General features: G+C 47.9%; 1 protein-coding gene across 1 annotated transcript in view; it reads left to right on the forward strand.

Moving 5' to 3' along the window:
* The window catches only part of LOC132574738 (ras-related protein Rab-10-like), an 80,471-nt gene that overhangs the window by 44,696 nt on the left and 12,665 nt on the right, over nt 1-23,110 (forward strand). Inside the window, exon 4 of the mRNA XM_060242973.1 lies at nt 12,543-12,632. Coding sequence (XP_060098956.1) covers nt 12,543-12,632 — 90 coding nt within the window. The remainder of the gene's footprint in view (nt 1-12,542; nt 12,633-23,110) is intronic.

Below are 23,110 nucleotides of genomic sequence, written 5' to 3' on the forward strand. Positions count from 1 at the left end.
ACATTGGCATACATTTCATATGATTTTGTAAACTAGGTTTGTTTTAAACTGTAAGTTTCCCCCTCAGTTACCAAATGTTTTTAAGGTAGCAGGTGTAAAGGCTTTGGGTTTGCTGTCATGAGGTCAGTTTTGAGATGAGCAGGTTGGATTTAAAGAACAAATCAGCAGCACAAGACTCCAGATTGTCAAAGGAGAAACCTGGCTGGGGCACATAAATTCAAGTTAGTTATGGCTTCAAAATGTGGCCTGAATTTTCTTTAATGCTTTCAGCTGCAAACATGCTTTCAGGTTTTATTGACTAGCCACTAGTTTGGATCCTCTCTCACATGCAGGATTCCACCCACACAAGCCTGGCCTTTCTGGCGTCTCCAGAATGTTGACGAGTTGCTCTCACACCTGAGCTGTCTGAAGTCCTGTGTTTTATGGGTAGTTCACAGCTGGGTCTCGTTGAACTTACAGGGGAGCCATCAATTTGGCTCATTAGCTCCAGGTGCTCCTCCTGACTTGGTAAATGCTGGGTTGCGAGGTGTGCACTCTGTCTTGAGGAGCTTCAAGCGAACCCGTCACCTCCCACATTGCCCTGGCTTTGGGGAAAGGGGAGGCGAGGCAGTCTTTCCTGAACCCTCCCTGTCAGGGTTGCCTCCTCTGTGGTCTCAATGCCCATGGTGCTAGGGTCTCCAGTGTCCTTAGTAACTTCAGCAACTGGTGGCTGATGTCATGGGTGCTGGGGACCCTGTAGAGGAAGTTGAGCCTGCAGCAGAAACTGTGCCCCTGCCACCTGCACCAGTGCCCCTGCCTCCTGCTGGAGAAGATCCCAGCCCCCCTGCCTCGCCCTCTCGGGTGGCGCGTGTGCGTGACCGCCTCCGTCAGGACCTCAGGGATCGGAGGAGGGCGGCACGCTCACAAGCAAGACGCTCCCTGAGCCCTGAGTTTTGAGAGGATTCTGGCCCTTCTAAGAGCAAGGATGCTTGAGTTGCAACAGGATCCTGGCTGCCTCTCTGAGCCAGCAATTAGCCCAAATGGGCAACAGCCAGCAGAGGGCTATATAGCTGTAGGCTTTGGGAGGAGGCTTTGTGGAAGCAACTAGTCATCTACCTGACGTCCTAGCATCCACTTCGGCTTTTGACTTTGGACCTCCTGACCTTGGCTTGACTTCTGGACCCCCTGACTACGGCTTCTGAACCTCTGACCTACGATACCTGGACAACGATTTGGCTTTGGCACCTTGGACACTCTTGCTCACCGGTTACAGACCTTGGACTGCCCCTGGACTTTGCCTGGCCTGGCCCCAGCTCGTGACAGATTGCTTCCACCCACACAAACACCCATTCCACAGGATGGATGCTGAAGCAAGTGGAACCGCAGGACTACTGGCTGCCCTCCAAGCCCAGGTACAGCAGCTGACACAGGCAGTAGTGCACTTGCAGCAACAGCCTGCAGCCAGTGCTCCAGCCAAGTGCCCAGTTCCCCCACCTGACAGATTTGGGGGTGCTGTGGAAGAATTTCCTGCGTTCCTGGCACAGTGTCAGCTGTACTTTGAACTAAGAGCACGGGACTTCCCCAATGACAAGACGAAGGTGTGTTTTATCATTAGTCTGTTAAAGGGGCAGGCGGCCAAGTGGGCCACACCCCTACTGGTTGGGTCCTCTCCCCTACTGACTGATTACCAGGGGTTTGAGGCCCACCTGTCTGCTGCCTTCTCCAACCCAGTCCAAGCAGCCACAGCCAACCGGAAAATCAGGGCCCTGAAACAAGGCCAGTCCTCGGTGGCTCAGTATGCCACCGAATTCAAGCTCCTGGCCCAAGACTTGGCGTGGAATGAGGCTGCTCAGATGGACCAGTTTACCGAGGGGTTGGCAGAGGAAGTCCTGGACGAACTGGCCAGGGTGGAGCGGCCCCCCACGCTCCAGGAACTTATCACCCTCTGCCTCCGCATTGATGGCCGCCTGGAAAGTCGCCGCCAAGCCAAGACCCGAGGGCGCCAGCTCCCTGCGCCATGCCACTTGGCTCCTCTCCCATCCCCAGCTAGTACCAGAGACGAGGGTGAGCCTATGCAGCTTGGAGCTGCTCGACCCCGCCTGACTCCAGAAGAAAAGGCCAGACGCCGCACGCAGAACCTGTGCCTCTACTGCGGCACGGCAGGCCACTATGCCTCTGGCTGCCCTGCTAAACATCGAATACCCAGACCTACATTGCCACCGCCGCCAAAAGGCCAGCCCCAGGCGTAAGTGGACCCTCCAGCCTGGGGCGACTAGCTGGGTCCTCCGAACAACAGGCTGATACCCCGGGCCCGTTCCTGCTACCAGTCAAACTCCATCTGCCCGATGGACGCTGGCTGTTCGTGTATGCCATGCTGGACTCGGGAGCGGCCCACTGTTTCGTAGATGCCGCCTTTGTAAAGCAGCACCAGATCCCAGTGCAGCCAAAAGAGATTCCGACGCTGGTGGAGGCTATTGACGGGCGCCTCCTCTGTTCTGGCCCCGTCACCCAGGAGACCTGTCCCATCACCTTCCACGTCCAGCAGCACCAAGAACAGCTGCAGTTTGATGTCGCCCGCATGCCTCGCTTCCCACTGATTCTAGGCCTTTCCTGGCTGAAGCTGCACAACCCCATCGTGGACTGGGCTCAGCAAGAACTACGCTTCCGAGACCCATGCCCCCATCTGACTCCTCCCACCACTCTAGCAGCCGGCATCCCGAGTGGTGGTCCTCAGCTCCCTCAGAAGTATGCAGATTTCGCCGATGTCTTTGAAGAGACAGGAGCAGATCAGCTTCCCCCTCACCGACCCTATGACTGTGCCATTGATTTGGTACCTGGGGCACCACTCCCGGTGGGGCGTCTGTACCCAATGTCGGAGCCTGAGTTGGCAGCTTTGCGAGACTACCTGGACAAGAACCTGAAGCGCGGATTCATCCGACCCTCAACTTCTCCCCTGTCTGCTCCAGTCCTCTTCGTGAAGAAGAAAAGCGGGGAGCTCCGGCTGTGCAATGACTACCGGGCCCTGAACAAGATCACCATCCGCGACCGGTACCCTCTACCACTGATCCCTGAACTCTTGGATCGTTTAAAGGGGGCCCAAATCTACACCAAGCTGGACCTCCGCGGAGCGTACAATTTGGTGCGCATACGGCCCGGAGACGAATGGAAGACCGCGTTTGGGACCCGATACGGGCAGTACGAGCACCTGGTGATGCCCTTCGGATTGACCAACGCCCCCGCTGTCTTCCAGAGGTTCATGAATGATGTATTCCGGGACCTGCTCGACCGCTTCGCGATCATATACCTGGATGACATTCTAATTTACTCCCGCAATCCTGCCCAGCATGCCGAGCACGTCCGCCAGGTCCTACAGCGCCTACGAGCCCATGGCCTCTACGCCAAGCTGGAGAAGTGCGACTTTGACCTGCGCTCCGTCGAGTTCCTTGGTCACATTGTGTCACCACAGGGAATCCTCATGGACCCGAAAAAGGTGGAAGCGGTCCTGACCTGGCAGGCCCCTCAGAACCGCAAAGACCTGCAGCGGTTCCTTGGTTTTGCCAACTACTATCGGCAATTCATCCCAGCCTATGCATCTCTGACAACACCCCTGACTCAACTACTCCGCCCCAAAGAACCTTTCCACTGGTCCCCAGAGGCCGATAACGCTTTCTCCACCCTGAAGACCCGCTTCGCCACCGGGCCACTCCTGAGATACCCCGACCCCCAGCTTCCCTTTACGGTGGAAGCTGATGCCTCCAACGTGGCCCTGGGAGCAGTGCTGTCCCAGCGCGAGGAGCCGTCCCAGCCACTCCAGCCCTGCGCCTATTACTCACGCCAGCTCACTGCGGCAGAGAGGAACTACACCATCTGGGAGAGGGAGTTGCTCGCGATCAAGGTGGCTTTTGAGGTTTGGAGACATTACCTTGAAGGGGCTCGCCACCCTGTCCAAGTGCTCACCGACCACCGGAACTTGGAGCATCTCCAGACCACCCGCCGTCTCAACCAGCGCCAGATCCGGTGGTCCCTATTCTTCTCCCGCTTTGACTTCAAGATCACTTACATCCCCCATACCCAGAACCGGAAAGCCGATGCGCTCTCGCGGAAACCGGAATACGCTCCTGCTTCGACTGAGACCGTGCCTGCTGCTCCCATCCTGCCACCCTCAGTGTTTGCAGCCACCTCCACTTCACCAGCACTCGTGGAGGACATTCGTGCTAGCCAGGCCAATGATCCCTGGGTCCAGCAACACCTCCAGGCACTCCAAGATGGCTCAACAGGCGAGTTCACGACTCGAGGCGGCCTCTTGCTACACCACGAACGCCTCTATGTGCCGCCCGGGCCCTTGCGGGCAGAAGTACTACGCATGACCCACGACGCGTTACCCGCTGGGCACTTTGGACAACATAAGACCACCCACTTGCTGACACGGGAATTCTGGTGGCCACGAGTTCGCTCCGATGTTGCCCGTTATGTCAGCTCCTGTGACGTCTGCCGACGGGCCAAAGACGTCCCAGCCAAACCCTCGGGGTTGTTACAGCCCTTGCCCACACCCTCAGGACCCTGGGATACCATCTCGATGGACTTCATCACGGAACTTCCACGATCCAAGGGTCAGACGTGCATCTTGGTGGTCGTCGACCTATTTACCAAGATGGCCCACTTCATTCCGTGCCCGAAACTTCCCACAGCTCAGGAGACAGCCCAGCTCTACCTGCAACACATCTTTCGTCTGCACGGACTCCCAGCCCACCTGATCTCAGACCGGGGCCCCCAGTTCTCCTCTCGGTTCTGGCAAGCCCTCCATTCCAGCCTGGGGACTCGAGTGCACCTGTCCTCAGCTTACCACCCACAGACAGATGGTCAGACAGAGCGCACCAATGCCACGCTAGAGCAATATCTCCGCTGTTACACCTGCTACCAGCAGGACGACTGGACCACTCTGTTGCCTCTAGCGGAATTTGCATACAACAACGCGGTCCATTCCTCCACCCAAATGACCCCGTTTGCTGCAACCTACGGGTACCACCCTCGGTTCTTCCCGGCGATCCTGCCACCCACGAATGTCCCCGCCGTTGAGGCCTACCTGCAAGAACTCCACGCCAGCCAAGACTTGCTCCGAGAGCAGCTACAGCGGGCCAAGGAAGCCTATAAACTAGCTGCGGACCGGAAGAGGCAGGAAGGCCCCCCAATCCAGCCGGGGGATCAGGTGTGGCTCTCAACTCGCTACCTGCGCCGGCCTGGTCGGTCTCACAAGCTGGATGCGCGGTTCATTGGACCCTACCCTGTCTTAGAACAAATAAACCCCGTCGCCTTCAGGCTCCAGTTGCCACCCCACCTCCGCATTCACCCCGTGTTCCATCGCTCCCTCCTTGTTCCAGCTGCACGCCCTGACCCAGCTCGGCCTCCGTCTCCACCGCCACCACCACCAGTGTTGGTGGATGATGAAGAAGAATACGAGGTGCGCCAGATCCTGGACTCCCGGTACCATCGTGGAGGCCTCCAGTACCTTGTGGACTGGGAGGGATACGGCCCAGAAGACCGGTCTTGGGAGCCCGTGGACAATCTTCATGCCCCAGACTTGGTGCAACGGTTCCACAACGACCACCCCGACCTCCCAGGCCCCTCGACGGAGAGGGGCCCTGGGGGGGGGGATAGTGTCATGGGTGCTGGGGACCCTGTAGAGGAAGTTGAGCCTGCAGCAGAAACTGTGCCCCTGCCACCTGCACCAGTGCCCCTGCCTCCTGCTGGAGAAGATCCCAGCCCCCCTGCCTCGCCCTCTCGGGTGGCGCGTGTGCGTGACCGCCTCCGTCAGGACCTCAGGGATCGGAGGAGGGCGGCACGCTCACAAGCAAGACGCTCCCTGAGCCCTGAGTTTTGAGAGGATTCTGGCCCTTCTAAGAGCAAGGATGCTTGAGTTGCAACAGGATCCTGGCTGCCTCTCTGAGCCAGCAATTAGCCCAAATGGGCAACAGCCAGCAGAGGGCTATATAGCTGTAGGCTTTGGGAGGAGGCTTTGTGGAAGCAACTAGTCATCTACCTGACATCCTAGCATCCACTTCGGCTTTTGACTTTGGACCTCCTGACCTTGGCTTGACTTCTGGACCCCCTGACTACGGCTTCTGAACCTCTGACCTACGATACCTGGACAACGATTTGGCTTTGGCACCTTGGACACTCTTGCTCACCGGTTACAGACCTTGGACTGCCCCTGGACTTTGCCTGGCCTGGCCCCAGCTCGTGACAGCTGAGGGCCTGCTTCTGCCGCTCCAGAGTCACTGACAGGGATGGTAACAGGCTCAGCTGGCTGGGCATCAGCATCAGCTGCTGCAGGCTGCTGTTCCAGGACAGGGGAAGCCAAAAGGCAGCTGACAAACAGCCCTCTCCCCACTCTACTGAGATTCATAATTAAGGACAATAGGTTTCCCATGGCCAATTATGTCAACAGCAGCCTCGCTCCGCTCCACACCTATTTACCCCAATTTAGCAATTTTCACCCTATTCTTAACACCTGGAACACCTGGTCATCAAGAACTTCAAGAGACATTCACACCTTTGATACACCTCAGGAAGTCCCATAAAACTTCCATGTTATTGTTTACTCTCTGAAATGCACATCAAAGCATTGTTTTGGGGGCACACATACCAGCATAGCCCCAGGGAACATTTTCCCTATATCAAGCGCACCTAGTCACCAATCCTGTGTGTATGTGGACTCTCAATGTCATCCTCACACACCCATTTGCATGTGGGTCTTCTATTCTCTGTGAAACACGGGCTGTTTCACTGAGTCCATGGACTTTGCGCTTCTAGATTGGTAAATATTACCTCTTCAAAGTTTCTCTCTCTCTCTGTGCTCCTCCTTAATTTTTCTCTTAGCTAGTTTGCGTGTTTACTGTGTGTATATGTATGCTTTTTAAATAAAAACCTTTCCAGGTGAACATCTGCCTGGTTTATTTTGAGAGTTAAGGAAAAATCCTGGTATACACTGGTGGGGATCCCAATTAACTCACCTCTATCTAAGCTAATTTCTCCCACTAATTACCATTTGGTAACAATTTCACATAAGAAGGATCATAAAGGTTTTCCACGAGTCCTTCTGAGCTGCGCTGCAGAAATAGCACATTCTATCAACAAGCCCTTCTTCAGATGATTTCAAGTCTTAAGCAAACTGATATGGATGGAGGTGGTTCTTCAGGTACTCTGGATATGTCAGATGTTCATTGCAGCACACACCTACAGTTATCCCAGCCACTGTGCTTTGCATTAGCTGAGGATTCCAAAAGATGTTCAAAGAGCATGTTTTGGTACCAATCCTGATGAGGATGTTACCAAATATATTCTACCATCTGGATGTTAGCAAATTGTATGTGTGTGGCTAGGTTTCTTCTGTCATAAAATAAACATTCCAGTTATTGTGTTAATTCTGCAGTAGGAACACATTTTACTTTGCTGCATTTGAAAAGTAATTTAAAAGGTTAAACTAAATTTAAATATTAACTAAGGGCATTTTCAAGATTCATTATTACTAATGGAAAAGGACTTCAAAATGGAATCTTTTATAGATTTCTCATTGCAAAAGGCAAAATTGAATTCCAGTGTAGTTTTTCCTCCTCTAAGTATAGATATTTTAACTACCTAATCTGGTTGGTCTAAAGACCACCATAATAACAAGCAAGCAAACAAACATAACTACCCAATCAGAGTGTTTCAGGATTTATTTTCACACAGTGTGGCGCTTGAAATCTAAAATTATCAGCAAGATGAAAATCATCTTGTGGACAGTGATCTTATTTGGACAATGATCTTATGATGTACAAATGCATTTACAAAGAAGCTTACACTTTTAGTACCTGGCATAACTTAGCTGGGGTTTTCAACCAGTGATTTTGGCAGAAAGAGCAAAGTAACATGAGGCCTTGATGTTTGGGGGGTTTTTTTGCTTGCAGAGCAAGACTTTTTCACTGAACCTCTATACATAGCCAGTTGATTCAACATACTGAACATTCATGTTATTGAAGTACTCCTCCTTGTGGCTGAAGATCGCAAACAATCTTGAACAAGAGAAGGTTGTTAATCTTAAAAGCAGTAAAATTAGCCTGTATTTCTCTCTTAACTTCTGTTCCCTAGTTTGAGAGATGAATGCAGGAAAAGAAGGTTTCAAATAACGTGACTGTGTGTGAGAATCCGAGCACTAGTTTAACATTTCAGTTGGAGCAATGAGAATGTTTTTCTAAAAATGCATTGAATAAGTGTTCTGAAAATAACCAATCATTTATCAGTGTCTTCTATTTATATTTGAAATAACAGTTCTTAAGCAAATAACATATGTCATTTCCCAGTGTAGGGGTATTTTAAAACACTTTTTTGCAAATTTCAAATGTTTCATATAGGTAAATTTAAAAAAAAATCTTCAAAGTGAGATGTTATTTAAAAAGGTAAAGGTAGTCCCCTGTGCAAGCACCAGGTTTCCAACTTTGGGGTGGCATTGCTTTCATGTTTTCCCAGCAGACTTTTTACAGGGTGGTTTCCTATTGCCTTCCCCAGTCATCTACACTTTCCTCCCAGCAAGCTGGGTACTAATTTTACTGACCTTGGAAGGATGGAAGACTGAGTCAACCTCGAGCTGGCTACCTGAACCCAGTTTCCGCCGAGATCAAACTCAAGTTGTGAGCAAAGTTTAGGACTGCAGTACTGCAGCTTTACCACTCTGTGCCACAGGGTTCTTCTGAGACGTTATTTACAAACATGTAAATAGATCATGTCTGCTTTCAAATTAAAATATCTACTAAATTTTGGAGATTATAATTTTATGTGGAACAGTTAAACTTAATAAATAAACTTGCCCTATCTTCCAACAACTTATATTTTGGTTTATTAATCCAGGTTAGATTGATCCATTGTTCTAAACCTGTGCTTTGCACTCCTATAGTGAATTTACTTCATTTTGAAGATTGTATTGTTCTGAATACCAGGTGCAGTTATGAAATGGTATTAGTTGAGAGATTAAAAAGATGAATTGGTGGTGTTAATTATACCTGGTGCTATTAGGCTTGCCAATCGCCAGGTCCCAGCGGGGGTTCTTCCGCTTTCTCAGACTCCTTCCTGCCCCCAGTCAGCTGGTCAGCGGGGGGAAGCCCCGCCCCCAGAGGACCATGTGCCTTTCAACCTCCGGAGGCTTCAGTCTCTGATTGAAAGGCTTCTTCTTGGGATGGTGTGTCTGTTACTTTGAAGAAGTTGGCATCAACTCATGAGTAGAGAGGCCAATCCTTCACTTCAGAGTCACCAGAAAAGGGAGGGGGGAGAGGGAAACGTCTGCTGAGCACTTCATTATTCCCTATGTGGAGATCGATTCTCATAGGGTATAATGGGGAATTGATCTGGATGTTTCGGGGGCTCTGGGGGAGCTGTTTTTTTAGGTAGAGGCACCAAATTTTCAGTATAGTATCTAGTGCCTCTCCCCAAAGTACCTCCCAAGTTTCAAAATGATTGAACCAGGGGGTCCAATTCTATGAGCCCCAAAAGAAGGTGCCCCTATCCTTCATTATTTCCTATGGAAGGAAGACATTTGAAAAGGTGTGCTGTCCCTTTAAATGTGATGGCCAGAACTCCCTTGGAATTCAATTATACTTGTCACACCCTTGTTCCTGGCTCCGCCCCCAATGTCTCCTGGCTCCACCTCCAAAGTTCCCAGATATTTCTTGAATTGGACTTGGCAACCCTAGGTGCTATACTGCTGAAACGAAGTAACTTGCTTGTGATTAGGCATACAGGCCCATAATAATTACTTTACTGTTCTTTCATGAATAAATATTTTGTTTTTTTCAGAGGTGAACAGAAGTTTTATTCTGTAGCAAAATTCATACGCATGAGACAGTGCAATCCTAAATAGAGCTACTGTTACGCCCTTCCATTGACTTCAATGGACTTAGAAATTATTTATTTAATTATATCTTTGTAATTATACCTTTCCCCCAAGCATCCCAGGAATCAGGGTGGGTAACAATATACACATTTTGATAACATATAAACATTTTGATAAAACAATAAATATTAAAATAATAGATATAAAATGTTGTATGGTGCTTCAATCTGGGAATTTGGAAACTTTGTACCAATTAGAAGTTATACAAAATCAGTTTGCACATGTGATGCTGGAAGTACCTAATTCAACACAATCAGTTATGGTGTAATCAGAGTTGGTTTTGCCACAAATATTGATAATAGTTTATAAATTGGTTATATATTTCTGATTGAAGATCTTTTTTCACCAAGCATCACTTTTAATAATATTGGCATATGAAGAGATGAAAATATGGCATGGTGATCACATACATTGTTTTTACTGGCAAAACCAGGATTACTTGAAGAATATTTAAGGAGTTTTGATCATGTAGTTGCTAGAGGCTAATTAAACAAAGTAATGGACATAAGTTTAGAAGTAGCTCATGGGTTAACTCCGTACCATGAGTTGAGCTACTTTATATAAACAACTTAAATCTTTTCCTATAGCTCACCCGATTTATCTTTTTTTTTAAAAAAAAATGGTGAGTATTTGTGTGCACGCAAGTGCATCTGGAAGTCATGGTTAACTTCTGGTGACCCCTAGTGGGGCTTGGACATTTTAGAGTGGCGGCTTGCTTACTTGTTTCTACATTCTGGCCTCGGTATTCCTTGGAGGTCTCCCATCCAAGTACTTGCCAGGGTCGCCGGCCCTGCTTAGCTTCTAAGATCTGACGAGTTCAGCTCACACAAATTTATATTGATGACCTAATGACCATAGAATATAGAAGGCATTTACTAGAGCTCAAATGGATATCTTATAAGGGCCATTACAATAAGAACTCATTTGACAATTGCGTGTGCTCCTGTCACTACAAATCCATTGAAGATTTGGCTCATTTCCTTTTTCGTCCCCAAGATTTGTAACTGTTTAGGAAAAGTACCTTAGAAAAATTTGAAGTTTGCCAGGGAGGTCAGAGCAAAATAAATTAGTTATGTTACTGGTGGATGAAGGTAGATGGATCACAATGCAAATGTCAAAGTTTGTAGTATCAGTCACCAAGATACAGTTAAGATTATTGAAGTGTATTAATTTATATGCCTTTTTAAATTCTGATCTTGGATTGTAATAATAAACTTTTGATTATTGAAGTAAATTATATTTATTAATTAAATGTGTTTAATAAGTCCATTTTGATAGAATTTATTATATTGTTATATATGTTTTATGGATTTAGGCATATTAATAGGAATATGTCAATCTGTATTGTTTTATTGATTACTTTATGTGATAGTTTGCATTGACATTGTAATTTGATATTAATATTTGCATTTTCTTTCTTCTTTTTGTTGATAGCTGAGTTGAAGCAATAAAGTACAGTACAGTACAGTAAACATTAACATGCAGTCTAAAAACACTTTGTTCCTGTACCAACAATGTAATCCCCCTTTATCCAGGGGGATTTTTTTGGAATAACTGTTTTACAGCCTTACCACAAAACAAGGACTGCACTGAGAAAGGTACTATATTGCAGAATTGCTGCAGCTAAACAACAGTAGTAAATAAGCCATTGCATTTAGAAAGTTTCTCAACCTCCTTGATGAGAATTAGAAGTAGTTTTTTTGCATCCATGTTAAGTTTGTGGACAGCTGAAAAAGGCCACTGGTTCCATTTTTGTATTTAATAAGTTTTAGCCATTATAATATGGATACATGTTACATAATGTGCATTACATCAAAGAAAGTATACTCAGGTCTCTGTCATCCTTTTCCTACTGAAAATGTGCTACTCACAGCTATCTCTAGGTTAAAGATCCTCGTTTTCTGCTCCCTGAACAAACACACAAGCTATTTCTCCATGTTAATCTGAATGTATGTTAATGTTTTTGTGGCAGTGTGGTAACACACACAACTTAATCTTCTCTTCCTCTTGCTGAGTGTGGTGAAGGAATCCTGGCTTGAAACTCAGGGCCGGATCTAGGGGGGGCCGAGGGGGGTGCTTGCCACGGGTGCCGACTAGGGGGGCGCCAAATTGGGTATGGAGTCCATTGTATTCTATGGGACCATAAGATAGAATGGCCGATAAGGGGGCATCATTTTTTAATTTTGCCCCCCCTCAAAAAACATGTAGATCCGGTCCTGTTGAAACTGTAGTATTACATTGTTTGCTGGATGTCTTATGCTGCTCAATTGAACTGTTTTCTGTAATTGTGGTTATATATAAATGTAGGTGCACAGGTTAACCAGAATTAATTTCTCCCTCTAAGAAACTGGGAATCTAAGCCTGGTTTGGAAACCCTGTTTGCAAGGGTGAGGGTGGGTGGGTGGGTGCAACCCAGTTAAGCAGTGTGGCTGCATTCATATTTCATAGGTAACCAGAGTCGTTTTAAGCCCAGATACCTTCATTGCAGACTATACAAGAAAGCAGGAAGGAAGAGTTTAGAGGTATGTGTGAACATGGCAAAAAACTGTATTTATGTACCACCAAGTGTCAGCTTTACATGACAGCCACAGTTTTGTATTTCAGTTTGGAGGTATTTAACAGTGTCTTGTTTGTTTTACAGAATGCAGATGAAAATGTAGATGTGATACTATTGGGTAACAAGTGTGATAAAGAGGCAGAACGTGCAGTTCCAAAACACAGAGGGGAAAAGGTAGGCATCAGTCACAAAAACATGCTCTCATCTCTTAAGAGCATTTGGGTATAATTATGTATAACTATGTAATAAAGACTATGATATGATGAAGACTTGCAATTATTTGGTCATTAGTTGCCTCAGAAGAATGGAGTGTTTCAGTATTTATTTTAAGTTTTGTACACTGTCCTTTCCCCCTTCCAGGACAAAAAATATGTTAATATCTTTAAAATACTATTTTTGCACTAAGGTGATTTCAAAATATGCTTACAAAACTACTGACTTTGATACTTGATTTTTGTTAGTTGTATTTTCAAAAGTGCTATAAAACCTGCTATTTGGGGGGGGAGGGGGAAGGAAAAATAGAAAAAGAACAAAAACAAAATACAACACTTGCAACATTGCTAAGGCCCATTGGAGCAGTACCCTTTTATCAGAACAACTGAAAAGCCTGTCTTAGGGTAGCACAGGGTTGCCAGACTCCCTGGTGGAGGCAAGGTTTCCAGCTGCCAGGCCCCACCTCCCTGCTGATGATCAGCTGACCAGCAAGGGGGAACTTACCCCCCAAAAGAGAGAAATCCATTCAACATGTGGCAACATGTCTACATCATTGACCACATGACCTGGAAGTGGCGTCATCACATCTGGGACATCAGGGTGATGCTCTGGTATTTGGGCAAAAACTCATATGGTAGAAGCAAATTTACATAGAGGTTTTGCCCAAATTCCAGAGCATTACCCCAATGTCCTGGACACTGTGATGTTACTTCCAGGTCATGTGGGCAGTGACATAGACATAGACACATTGCTCTACATCAGATGGGGCTCCCTGCTGCTCCTGGTAAGTCCCCCCACCCTCGGCTGATTGTCAGGAGTGACCTGGCAACCCTGTTTGTCAGGTGATGTGATTTCTCTCCATGCGATGGAAAGCTTCCATTGCCTGTTTCTACACATTAAGCCTCTGTTAAAGGGACAGGACATTTTTTCCCATGCCAGTGGGCAACTGTACATTAGAGTCCATAGAGCTTGTGTGAATTATGTTGTAGAAATGAAGTGATTGGTAGAACCCTGGCTGAAGTGGCATGACTAACTTGATGTCAGACTAATCTGATCTCTTTTTTTGAGAAAGTGAGTACCTTGCTGGATTAGGAAAATGCTGTAGACATCTTGATTTCACTAAGGCTTTTGATAAGGTTCTACATACTGTCCTTGTTGACAAGTTGGTAAAATGTGGTTTGAATCCTGTTACCGTTAGGTGGATCTGTAACTGGTTGACAGATCGCACCCAAAGAGTGCTTGTGAATGGTTCCTCATCCTCTTGGATAGGAATGACAAATGGAGTGCCTCAAGGATGTTTATTTATTTATTTATTTATTTATTTATTTGGGATTTATATCCCGCCCTTCCCACGAATGGCTCAGGGCGGCTTCCAACAATTAATCAAACATAAAATTTAAACAATTTCAAGTATAAAACAGTTAAATATTTAAACAGTTAAAAACATTAAAAACAGAGTAATTCATGGATGTGTCCTGGGACCTGTTGTGTTCAACATCTTTATAAATTATTTGGATGAAGGAATAGAGGGAATGCTTATTAAATTTGCAGATGATACTAAATTGGTAAGGGTTGGAAATACAGTAGAAGACTGTAATGTACTGAGTGACGAGACGTGTTGAAGGCAACATGCTTTATTAGCGAGTACATCACAAGAGAGGGAAACACGGGCCGGGTCCCGATTATATATATACCCCGGAACAACCCTCAGCTTGGCCAGGTCCAATCCTGGCCAGTTAAACTTCCCGCCACAGATCTTGATTGGCAGAGCATATTTGCGAGCTACGTCCGGGGATCAGTGGACTCCCACTGGTCACCTCTGTAGCGTTCGCTGCATTGTAACTTAAGGACTGAATTGAAGACACAATACTCCTCCCCCCTTAGTTTAAGACATAAAATCTTTCAAGTAGGCTGGTGCCCTGTGTTCCCTGGTCGACCTCCTCGGGGTTATTTGGGAAGTTGGAGCAGCCGCTGTGGCTGGCGGGGTGGCTGGTTTCTTATGGTGGGGTGATGCCGGAAGAGGGCTGTCCGCCGCATGTTGCTGTTCCAGAACCTCCTCTCTGGGGGGGTCGCTCCCTTCGCTGTGGTGCTCTTCTGCCCGCATAGTCGGTGCGGCCGGCATAGGCTGGGTAGCTCCCGAGGGTGTTGTTGTTAGTTCTCCCCCGCTCCCTGATCCCCCAATCGCTGTTGGTTCTTCCGGCAAGGTGCGGCGGCGCAGCTGGTCAATATGCCTCCTTAGGATCTGACCCCCCTCCGATGAGACCTCGTAGGAATGAGACCCGGTGACCTGCAGCACCCGGGCGGCTACCCACTCCGGCCTGCTTGCAAAGTTCTTTGCATATACCGGATCCCCTGGAAAGAATCCCCTAGTGGCTTTCCTGGTTTCGGGGGAACTGCAGAGGTCTGTGGCCCGGTCAGGATGCAGCCTGCCTAGCCTAGTGATCAACTTCCTCCCCATTAGCAACTTGGCAGGGCTTAACCCGGTGACGGGATTGGTGGTGATTCTGTTCCCAAATAGGAAGGCTGCCAGGCAGTTGTCCCAATCTCCCTGTACAATGTGACCCAGGGCCTCTTTAGTGGTGTGCACCATAGACTCTGTTTGGCCATTGGTGGCTGGATGGAAAGGGGTGGACCGAATGTGCTGGATGAGGTACCTATTCATGAACTCCTGGAATCCCAGGAGGTGAAAGCGGTACCATTGTCCGTGACGAGGGTCTCGGGAATCCCATGAGTGCAAAAGACCCTTTGCAAGGCTCTGACCACCGCCGCGGTGGAGGTTGAAGCTACGGGAATCACTTCCAACCACTTGGTGTACGCATCGACTAGAGTAAAGAATATTTGGCCCTGGTATGGCCCCGCAAAGTCTAGGTGTAACCGGGACCATGGCCTCCTGTTGGACTCCCAGCGGTGGACAGGGGCACTGGGTGGATCAGGCCGGGACTCTTGGCAGGGTTGGCACCTTCTAACCCACCCTTCTATCTTCTCGTCCGTCCCTGGCCACCATACATAGCTACGTGCCAGGGCCTTCATAAGCACTATCCCCGGGTGTGTTTCGTGTAAGGCTTCCAGCACTTGCTTCTGCAATGGCGGGGGGAGGAACCACGGCCCTGCTACCCCAGAGAATGCACCCCTTGTTTATGGACAGTTCATCGCTGCGTGATGCGAATGCCCTGAATTCTGTGTCCAGTTTGCCCGTGGGCCACCCCCTTCCCACCCAGTCTAAAATGCGTGTGAGGATGTGGTCTCTACCCGTGGCCCTAGCTACCTCAGCAGCATGGAGGGGCCTCTCGGGTAGAGTCTCTAGAAACATCACATGGTGTGCAGGGGTGGGATCCGGGTCTATAGAGGGCAGCGGCAGGCGGCTAAGGGCGTCAGCGTGTCCCATAGCTTTGCCAGGGTGGTGGACCAGGGCATATGTGTACGAATTGAGGAACTGGTTCTACCGCAGGACACGCTGTGACAGAATTTGCTGTGTCTGGTGGTCTGGGGCAAGGAGGCCCAGTAGTGGCTTGTGGTCCATGGCTATCGTGAAATTGAATATATGCACACCCGCCACTATTGCCAAGGCCTCCTTGTCTATCTGGGCATAGTTGTGCTCTGCAGGGGTCAGGGTCCTCGAACCACAGGAACCTCCCTCCCGTCCGGGAGTTGGTGCCCCAGAACGGCGGCCACCCCGTACGGGGAAGCATCGCAAGCCAGAATCACTGGTAGGGATTCGTCAAAATGGTGGAGCACATCATTGGAAACTCGGAGGTCCTCGACTGCCTGAAAAGCAGCGGCCTGCTTCTTTTCCCAGATCCACGGGGCGTTTTTATCGAGGAGCCTATGAAGGGGTTCTGCGATGGCCACTTTGTGGGGCAAAAATGAATGATAAAAATTTAATAAGCCCAAGAAACTTTGAAACTCCGCCTTGCACGTGGGGGCCGGGTGTGGACTATTGCCCTGGTCTTGTCAGCCGTCGGCTGGATTCCCGTGGCGTCTACAGCAAACCCCAAGAACTCTACCCTCGACACCCCAAGGGAACACTTCTCCCGCTTCATTTTTTAGTCCTGCCGTCTGGAAGCGGTGGAGTACCTCTCGCAGATGGCTGCTGAACTCCTCAGCGTCCGGGGTGGCGATCAAAACGTCATCAAAAAATGGTTGCACTCCGGGGATCCCTTTGAGAAGAGAGTCCATTATGCTCTGAAAGATCCCTGGAGCCATACTAACCCCAAATTGCAACCGCCGCACCCGAAAAGCTCCCCTGTGAGTCACAATGGTCTGAGTCTCTGCTGTCTCGGCGTCCACCGGGAGTTGCTGGTATGCCTGGGCCAGGTCCAGTTTCCCAAAAACCTTAGAGCTTGCTAGGGCTGCTAGTACGTGGCTGACCACCGGAATAGGGTATGGATTGTCCTGGAGTGCCTTGTTTGTTGTGCACTTATAGTCAGCACATATGTGCACATCTCCATTCAGCTTCACTGGAGTGACTATTGGTGTTTCCCATGCAGCGTAGGATACTGGTTCTAGCACTCCCTGGGCCGTGAGGCAGTCCAGCTCTACTTCTATTTTTGGTTTAAGTGCGAACGGAACTCGCTTGGCCTTCAGTCTTATCGGTCTCACGTGGGGATCGAGGAGTAAGGTGATGGGAAGCCCCTTGTAGCACCCCAGGTACCCATCAAACACTTCTGGGAATTCCCGGCACACATGCTTGAAATTTTGCATTTGCATCTGCTGCACCCCCACTATTTGAATACCCAGCGGTCGAAACCAGGCCAGTCCCAGTAATGTGGTGAGCTGGCATTTGACCACAAGTATGTCCAGCGTGCCCTTAAAGTTCTTAAACTCTACCCTTACAGTCGCCCAACCCAAAATCTGTACGGACTTTTTTTGAAAGTCCCACAGTATGAAATCAGCCGGTCGCAGCCGGGGCCAGCCACGTAGGCAAAGTTTTCTTAGAGACTCCTCCGAAATTATGGAGATGGAGGAGCTCGAGTCCAGCTCCATTAGGCATGGAGCGCCCTGGATTAGGACCGACACCCTGACCTTATCGAGAGTAGTGAGGGGCAAGTTCATTACCTGCAGGCTAGTCGATGTGTCAAGTAGGCATCGGTCGAGTCGTGGTTGGTGGACTGGCGTCTGCGGGTGGCCTTGGCCCGGCAAGCCTGCGCTATGTGGCCCACTCTTCCGCAGTTCCTGCAGTCCACATTGCAATAGGGGCAGTCCCGTCGCTCGTGTGGATCCCCACAGCTGGCACACTTGGTGTTGGCTGGTCTCTCTGTTGCTCGTGGCCAAGTGGGCGCTCTCGGCCCCATTCCTGGTTGGCGACGGAGCTGGTGTGCCTCCTCCTCCTCTGGGTTTCCTGGTGCCATCTCCTCCTGGTGGACAGCTTCCGCTCACAGGTTGTAGAAAGCTTTGGTTGCTCTCTCGAACGCGGTGCCTTTGTTGAAGGCGAGTTGGAGGGTGAGCTCTTCCTTTGCAAAGAGCTTTTGCTGCCGTCTTTCGTCTCGGAGGCCCCAGACGAATTGATCCCTCAGGGCTTCATCCAGCTTGTCGAAGCTGCAGTTCCCTGCAATTTGGTGGAGGGCGGCCAGGTAGACAGCGGCCGTCTCTCCCGCCACTTGATCCCTCTTGTGGAAGAGGAATCGGCGGGCGATGATGGATGGCTGGGGCAAGAAGTGCCCGGTCAGGAGTCTGACTACCTCTTCGTACGTTTTCTCCGTGATCTTCGCGGGGGCTGAGAGACTCTTGCGATCTCGAATGTGGCCTCCCCGCAGACACTCAGGAGCACGTCTCTCTTATGGTTGTCGGCTGTAATCATGTTCTCTCGTAGGTAGCAGTTGACCCACTCCGTGTAGGTCTCCCACCTATCGGGGTTGGCGGGGTCGAACTCAGCAAGGTGGCCCGTCATCCCACTCGGGTTAGCCATGGCGGCAGCGGCGGGCGCTTCAGTCTCCCTAGACCACGTGCCCTCCTCGTCTCCGGCCAGGTCAGCGAAGTCCCGCTTGGGGAGTTACCTGGCTAGGATCCCACCTTCGTCACCACTGTAATGTACTGAGTGATGAGACATGTTGAAGACAATATGCTTTATTAGCGAATACATCACAAGAGAGGGAAACGCGGGCCGGGTCCCGATTATATACATACCCCGGAACAACCCTCAGCCTGGCCAGCTCCAATCCTGGCCAGTTAAACTTCCCGCCCCAGATCTTGATTGGCGGAGTGTATTTGCGAGCTACGTCCAGGGACCAGTGGACTCCCACTGGTCACCTCTGTAGCGTTCGCTGCGTTGTAACTTCAGGACTGAAATGCAAGACCCAACAAAGACAGAAACAGGATACAGGATGACCCCGACAGAATGGAAAACTGAGCTAAAACCAATAAAATGAATTTTAACAAGGATAAATATAAAGTTCTGCATTTAGGTTTGAAAATCCAGTGCATGGTTATAGGATGGGGGAGACTTGTCTTCAGGGCTGGATCGGGGGGGGGGGGGGGAGCAGAGGGGAGTGCTTGCCTTGGGTGCCGACAGAGGGGGGGCGCCAAATTGGGTATGTCCATTGTATTCTATGGGACCATAAGATAGAATTGCCCATAAGGGGGCGCCATTTTTTAATTCCCCCCCTCAAAAATATGTAGATCCGGTCCTGCTTGTCTTAGCAGTAGTATGTGCGAAAAGGGTTTAGGGGTCTTAGTGGACCATACACTGAACATGTCAACAGTGTGATGTGGTGGCTAAAAAAGGCAAATGCAATTTTGGGCTGAATCAACAAAAGTATAGTGTCCAGATCACGTGAAGTGATGGTATCATTTTACTCTGCTCTGGTAAGACCTGATCTGGAGTACTGTGTTCAGTTTTGGGCACCACATTTTAAGAAGGATATAGTCAAGCTGGAATGGGTTCAGAGGAGGGCGATGAAGATGATGAGGGGTCTGGAGACCAAGTCCTATGAAGAAAGGTTGAAGGAGCTGGGCATGTTTAGCCTGGAGAGGAGGCAGCTGAGAGGTGATATGATCACCATCTTCAAGTACTCGAAGGGCTGTCATCTAGAGGATGGTTTGGAATTGTTTTCAGTGGCTGTAGAAGGTAGGACCAGAACCAATGGGTTGAAATTAAATCAAAAGAGTTTCCAGCTCAACATTAGGAAGAACTTCCTGACCGTAAGAGTGGTTCCTCAGTGGAACAGGCTTTTTCGGGAGGAGGTGGGCTCTCCTTCCTTGGAGGTTTTTAAACAGAGGCTAGATGGCCATCTGACAGCAATGAATATCCTGTGAATTTAGGGGGAGGTATTTGTGAGTTTCCTGCATTTTGCAGGGGGCTGGACTAGATGTCCCTGGAGGTCCCTTCCAACTCTATGATTCTATGACTATTTTAATTTAATAAAGCAACTGTGTGTTTATATAATATTTAGTTTGTATAAATATTATCTTTCTGTGAAGCCATTTGTTTGGCTAATTGAAAAGATTAAGTTCTCTTGGCTTCAAGGGAAGAATCATATATTACATTCATTAAATATGAGCATTAATAGTATAAATATTAAATACAAGCCATAAATGGGTGGGGGTTTTTTTGTTTAGAAAGACTTCTGAGCTAAAAATGCGCAGTCAGATATTTAATGAAAAACCTGAAAGAAAAACAGTCCTATTTGTTTATATAGTTATTACAAAGAGAGGAACCTTCAAGGATTTATGGGAAGGTGAAATCCCATTTTGAACAGCTGAGTAGAGGCAGGCATGTAGAGCAAGAAAGATGGCTGTAGCTTCCCTTTTGTGCCTGCTCCTAGTGGTCACACCAACACATTTTGCGAGAAGGTTTTTGTAGTGTCTTATAATATTGGGAGAGGAATTCCCTGTCATTTAATTCCGCCCCTCCCCCTGCAAATCTTGGGTTTTCCCCAGGTTTACAGAAAACTATACCTAGTTCTAGGTGGTTTATTGTAGAGAGATTCTGATCCACATGATGGAGCCCCATGTAGCTATCAAATATATACACTAAAATAAATGGAGAAATTAATGATATTTTTGAAATTTTCCGCTTTGACTGATATTCTAGCATTTGCTTATCTGGTTTAAGATTCATAAAGTTAGATGAAGGGGGAAAGGAACTATTTACTTAACATTTATATAACTGAAAGGAACATTCACTAGTCAGTAGAGTTACAGATTTTGCCGTCAAAATGAATTGCACTGGTAAGTTTGTCTTCCCAGAGTGGTATTTACACCAGTCACACTGCTGGTTTGGATGAGGGCTGTTTTGATTTGTAGAAGTGGTTTGGATCCCTCTGTGAATGCATGGAGCATCACCTTCCCTGGAGTCCCTTCCAGTTCCAGGAAAGCTTACTTCCAGGGTCAAGAGATCTGCATGGCTTGATAGCTAAGTGTTATCAGGGAGCTGCAGGGAAAGAAGGGCAAACCACCCTCTCCTCCCTCTTCCTTCAGTGCAACTTCATTGACTGATTGATCCTGAGAAATGTCTCTTAAATACAAAGAGCTACATCAAAAAGTTTAGACTTACAACTCTTAATAAATGGCCACAGAAGCATGAAAATATGATCAGGTACAGGGCTTGTTTTTGAGCAGAAACGCACAAGAACGCAGTTCTGGCTGGCTTGGCAGCAGGGAGTATGGCCTAATATTCAAACGAGTTCTTGCTGGGCTTTTTCTACAAAAAAGCCTTGTGTGAAACAATGGTGATGGCAGGGGGTGTGGTCCAATATGCAAATGAATCCTGCTGGGCTTTTTCGACCAAAAAAGCCCTGCTCAGGTAATATATTTGTGAACCCTGCTTAAACAGAACAAATATAAAAGAAAAACACATATCTGCTAACAGAAAGGGTTCTTAAAAGGGAGAAAATTAAAAAAAAAATCCTTTCCTTTTATTAACAGCTCAATTTGCCCAGCAATCAGTCTCTTCAAAGATCCATTTACCGGCTGGGATAGTGTAGCAATGGCCTGGAATGGATAGTAGATTCCAAGAAGTAAAGACGAGGGAGAAATGGCAATAGAGAGGGCTGGCCCCTATGTATGTTACTTGGGATTTGTATGGTGGAAGAACAGTGTACGCACATTGCACTATGAAGATATCAGCTTGAACGTATGACTGATATCATTATTCAAGTGTAACCCTCATCTCGATGTGCTTTTGACTGATGATAAGGATTAGTGCTTTCTGAACTAGCACTATAGTTATTTCATACCTTTCAACCTGCTTCGGTAGGAGGAATACTACATGATGGCATCTTGCAGGCATTGTCTTAATTAAAAGCTGCTGTTTTCAGAATAAAAATGTACAAAAAATAATAATGTACAAGAAAATCTCCCTATATAGGATTCTCGGATCTGTCTGGGGATCCCCACCCCACCCGTGCCCCACTCTCCTTTAATTGACCTGAGATGTTCTAAAATCCCACTGGAGCATTTTCAGTCCCCATCAGGCTGGTTTAAAAGGAATGTTAGAGACCCTGGTCTTGTCTGTAAGGCAGCCTGGTTTTATTGTGTTTGTCATCTGGAAGGAGCAGCCAGTTTACTATAGAATGAATATTTGCATAAATCGAAAATACACCAGAAATTACAAACAAATTTCAGTTTGTACTGCTAAAGGGAGGCTCCTTGAATAAGCTGTGAAAACTGTTACCTTTTTTCAAACAATTGCTTGTGACATTTGAGGCTATCATGAGGAACATTCACAAGGGGGCAGTGTTTTGGTATTCTGTTTCCTAGTTTTTGAATACTAGCTTTAATTAGAGAGTAATTTTCCTTTCCTGTTAATGGAACAATCCAGTATCTCCCTTTGTGTTGTGAATTCCTGTTCCATTAGGGTTCCTTTTTCACAACATGACAGACTCTGGTTTCTGCCTCTCGTTGAATTTCCTAGGAAGCAGAACAGCTAATACTCTCTACTTCCTTTCCTGTAGCATTAGTTCCAGTAATAAATGTATAATGTTCTGTTATATTAGTAAGACTAAACAGGAACCTGAAGAGAGGCATTACAGGTATCAAAGAATGTTCATTCTTCCACTGGGCTTTGCTGGCATAACTAAAGCTTCGCTCTGTTAGGATTGCCAAGTCCAATTCAAGAAATATCTGGGGACTTTGGGGGCAGAGCCAGGAGCAAGGGTGTGACAAGCATAATTGAACTCCAAGGGCGTTCTGGCCATCACACTTAAAGGGACAGCACATCTTTTTAAATGCCTTCCATAGGAAATAATGAAGGTAGGGGCACCTTCTTTGGGGGCTCATAGAATTGGACCCCCTGGTCCAATTGTTTTGAAACTTGGGGGGTATTTTGAGAAGAGGGCACTAGATGCTATACTGAAAATATGGTGCCTCTTCCTCAAAATACAGAGCCCCCGATACCGACGGATCAATTTCCCATTATTCCCTATGCTCTTTATGGAGCTTAGTCCCAATCAGAACTGTGTGCTCTTGCACTCTCTTTTCTCTCTCTAGGTTTACATTCAACC

The sequence above is a fragment of the Heteronotia binoei genome, chromosome 7 (genome assembly GCF_032191835.1).
Source record: "Heteronotia binoei isolate CCM8104 ecotype False Entrance Well chromosome 7, APGP_CSIRO_Hbin_v1, whole genome shotgun sequence".
NCBI lineage: Eukaryota > Metazoa > Chordata > Lepidosauria > Squamata > Gekkonidae > Heteronotia > Heteronotia binoei.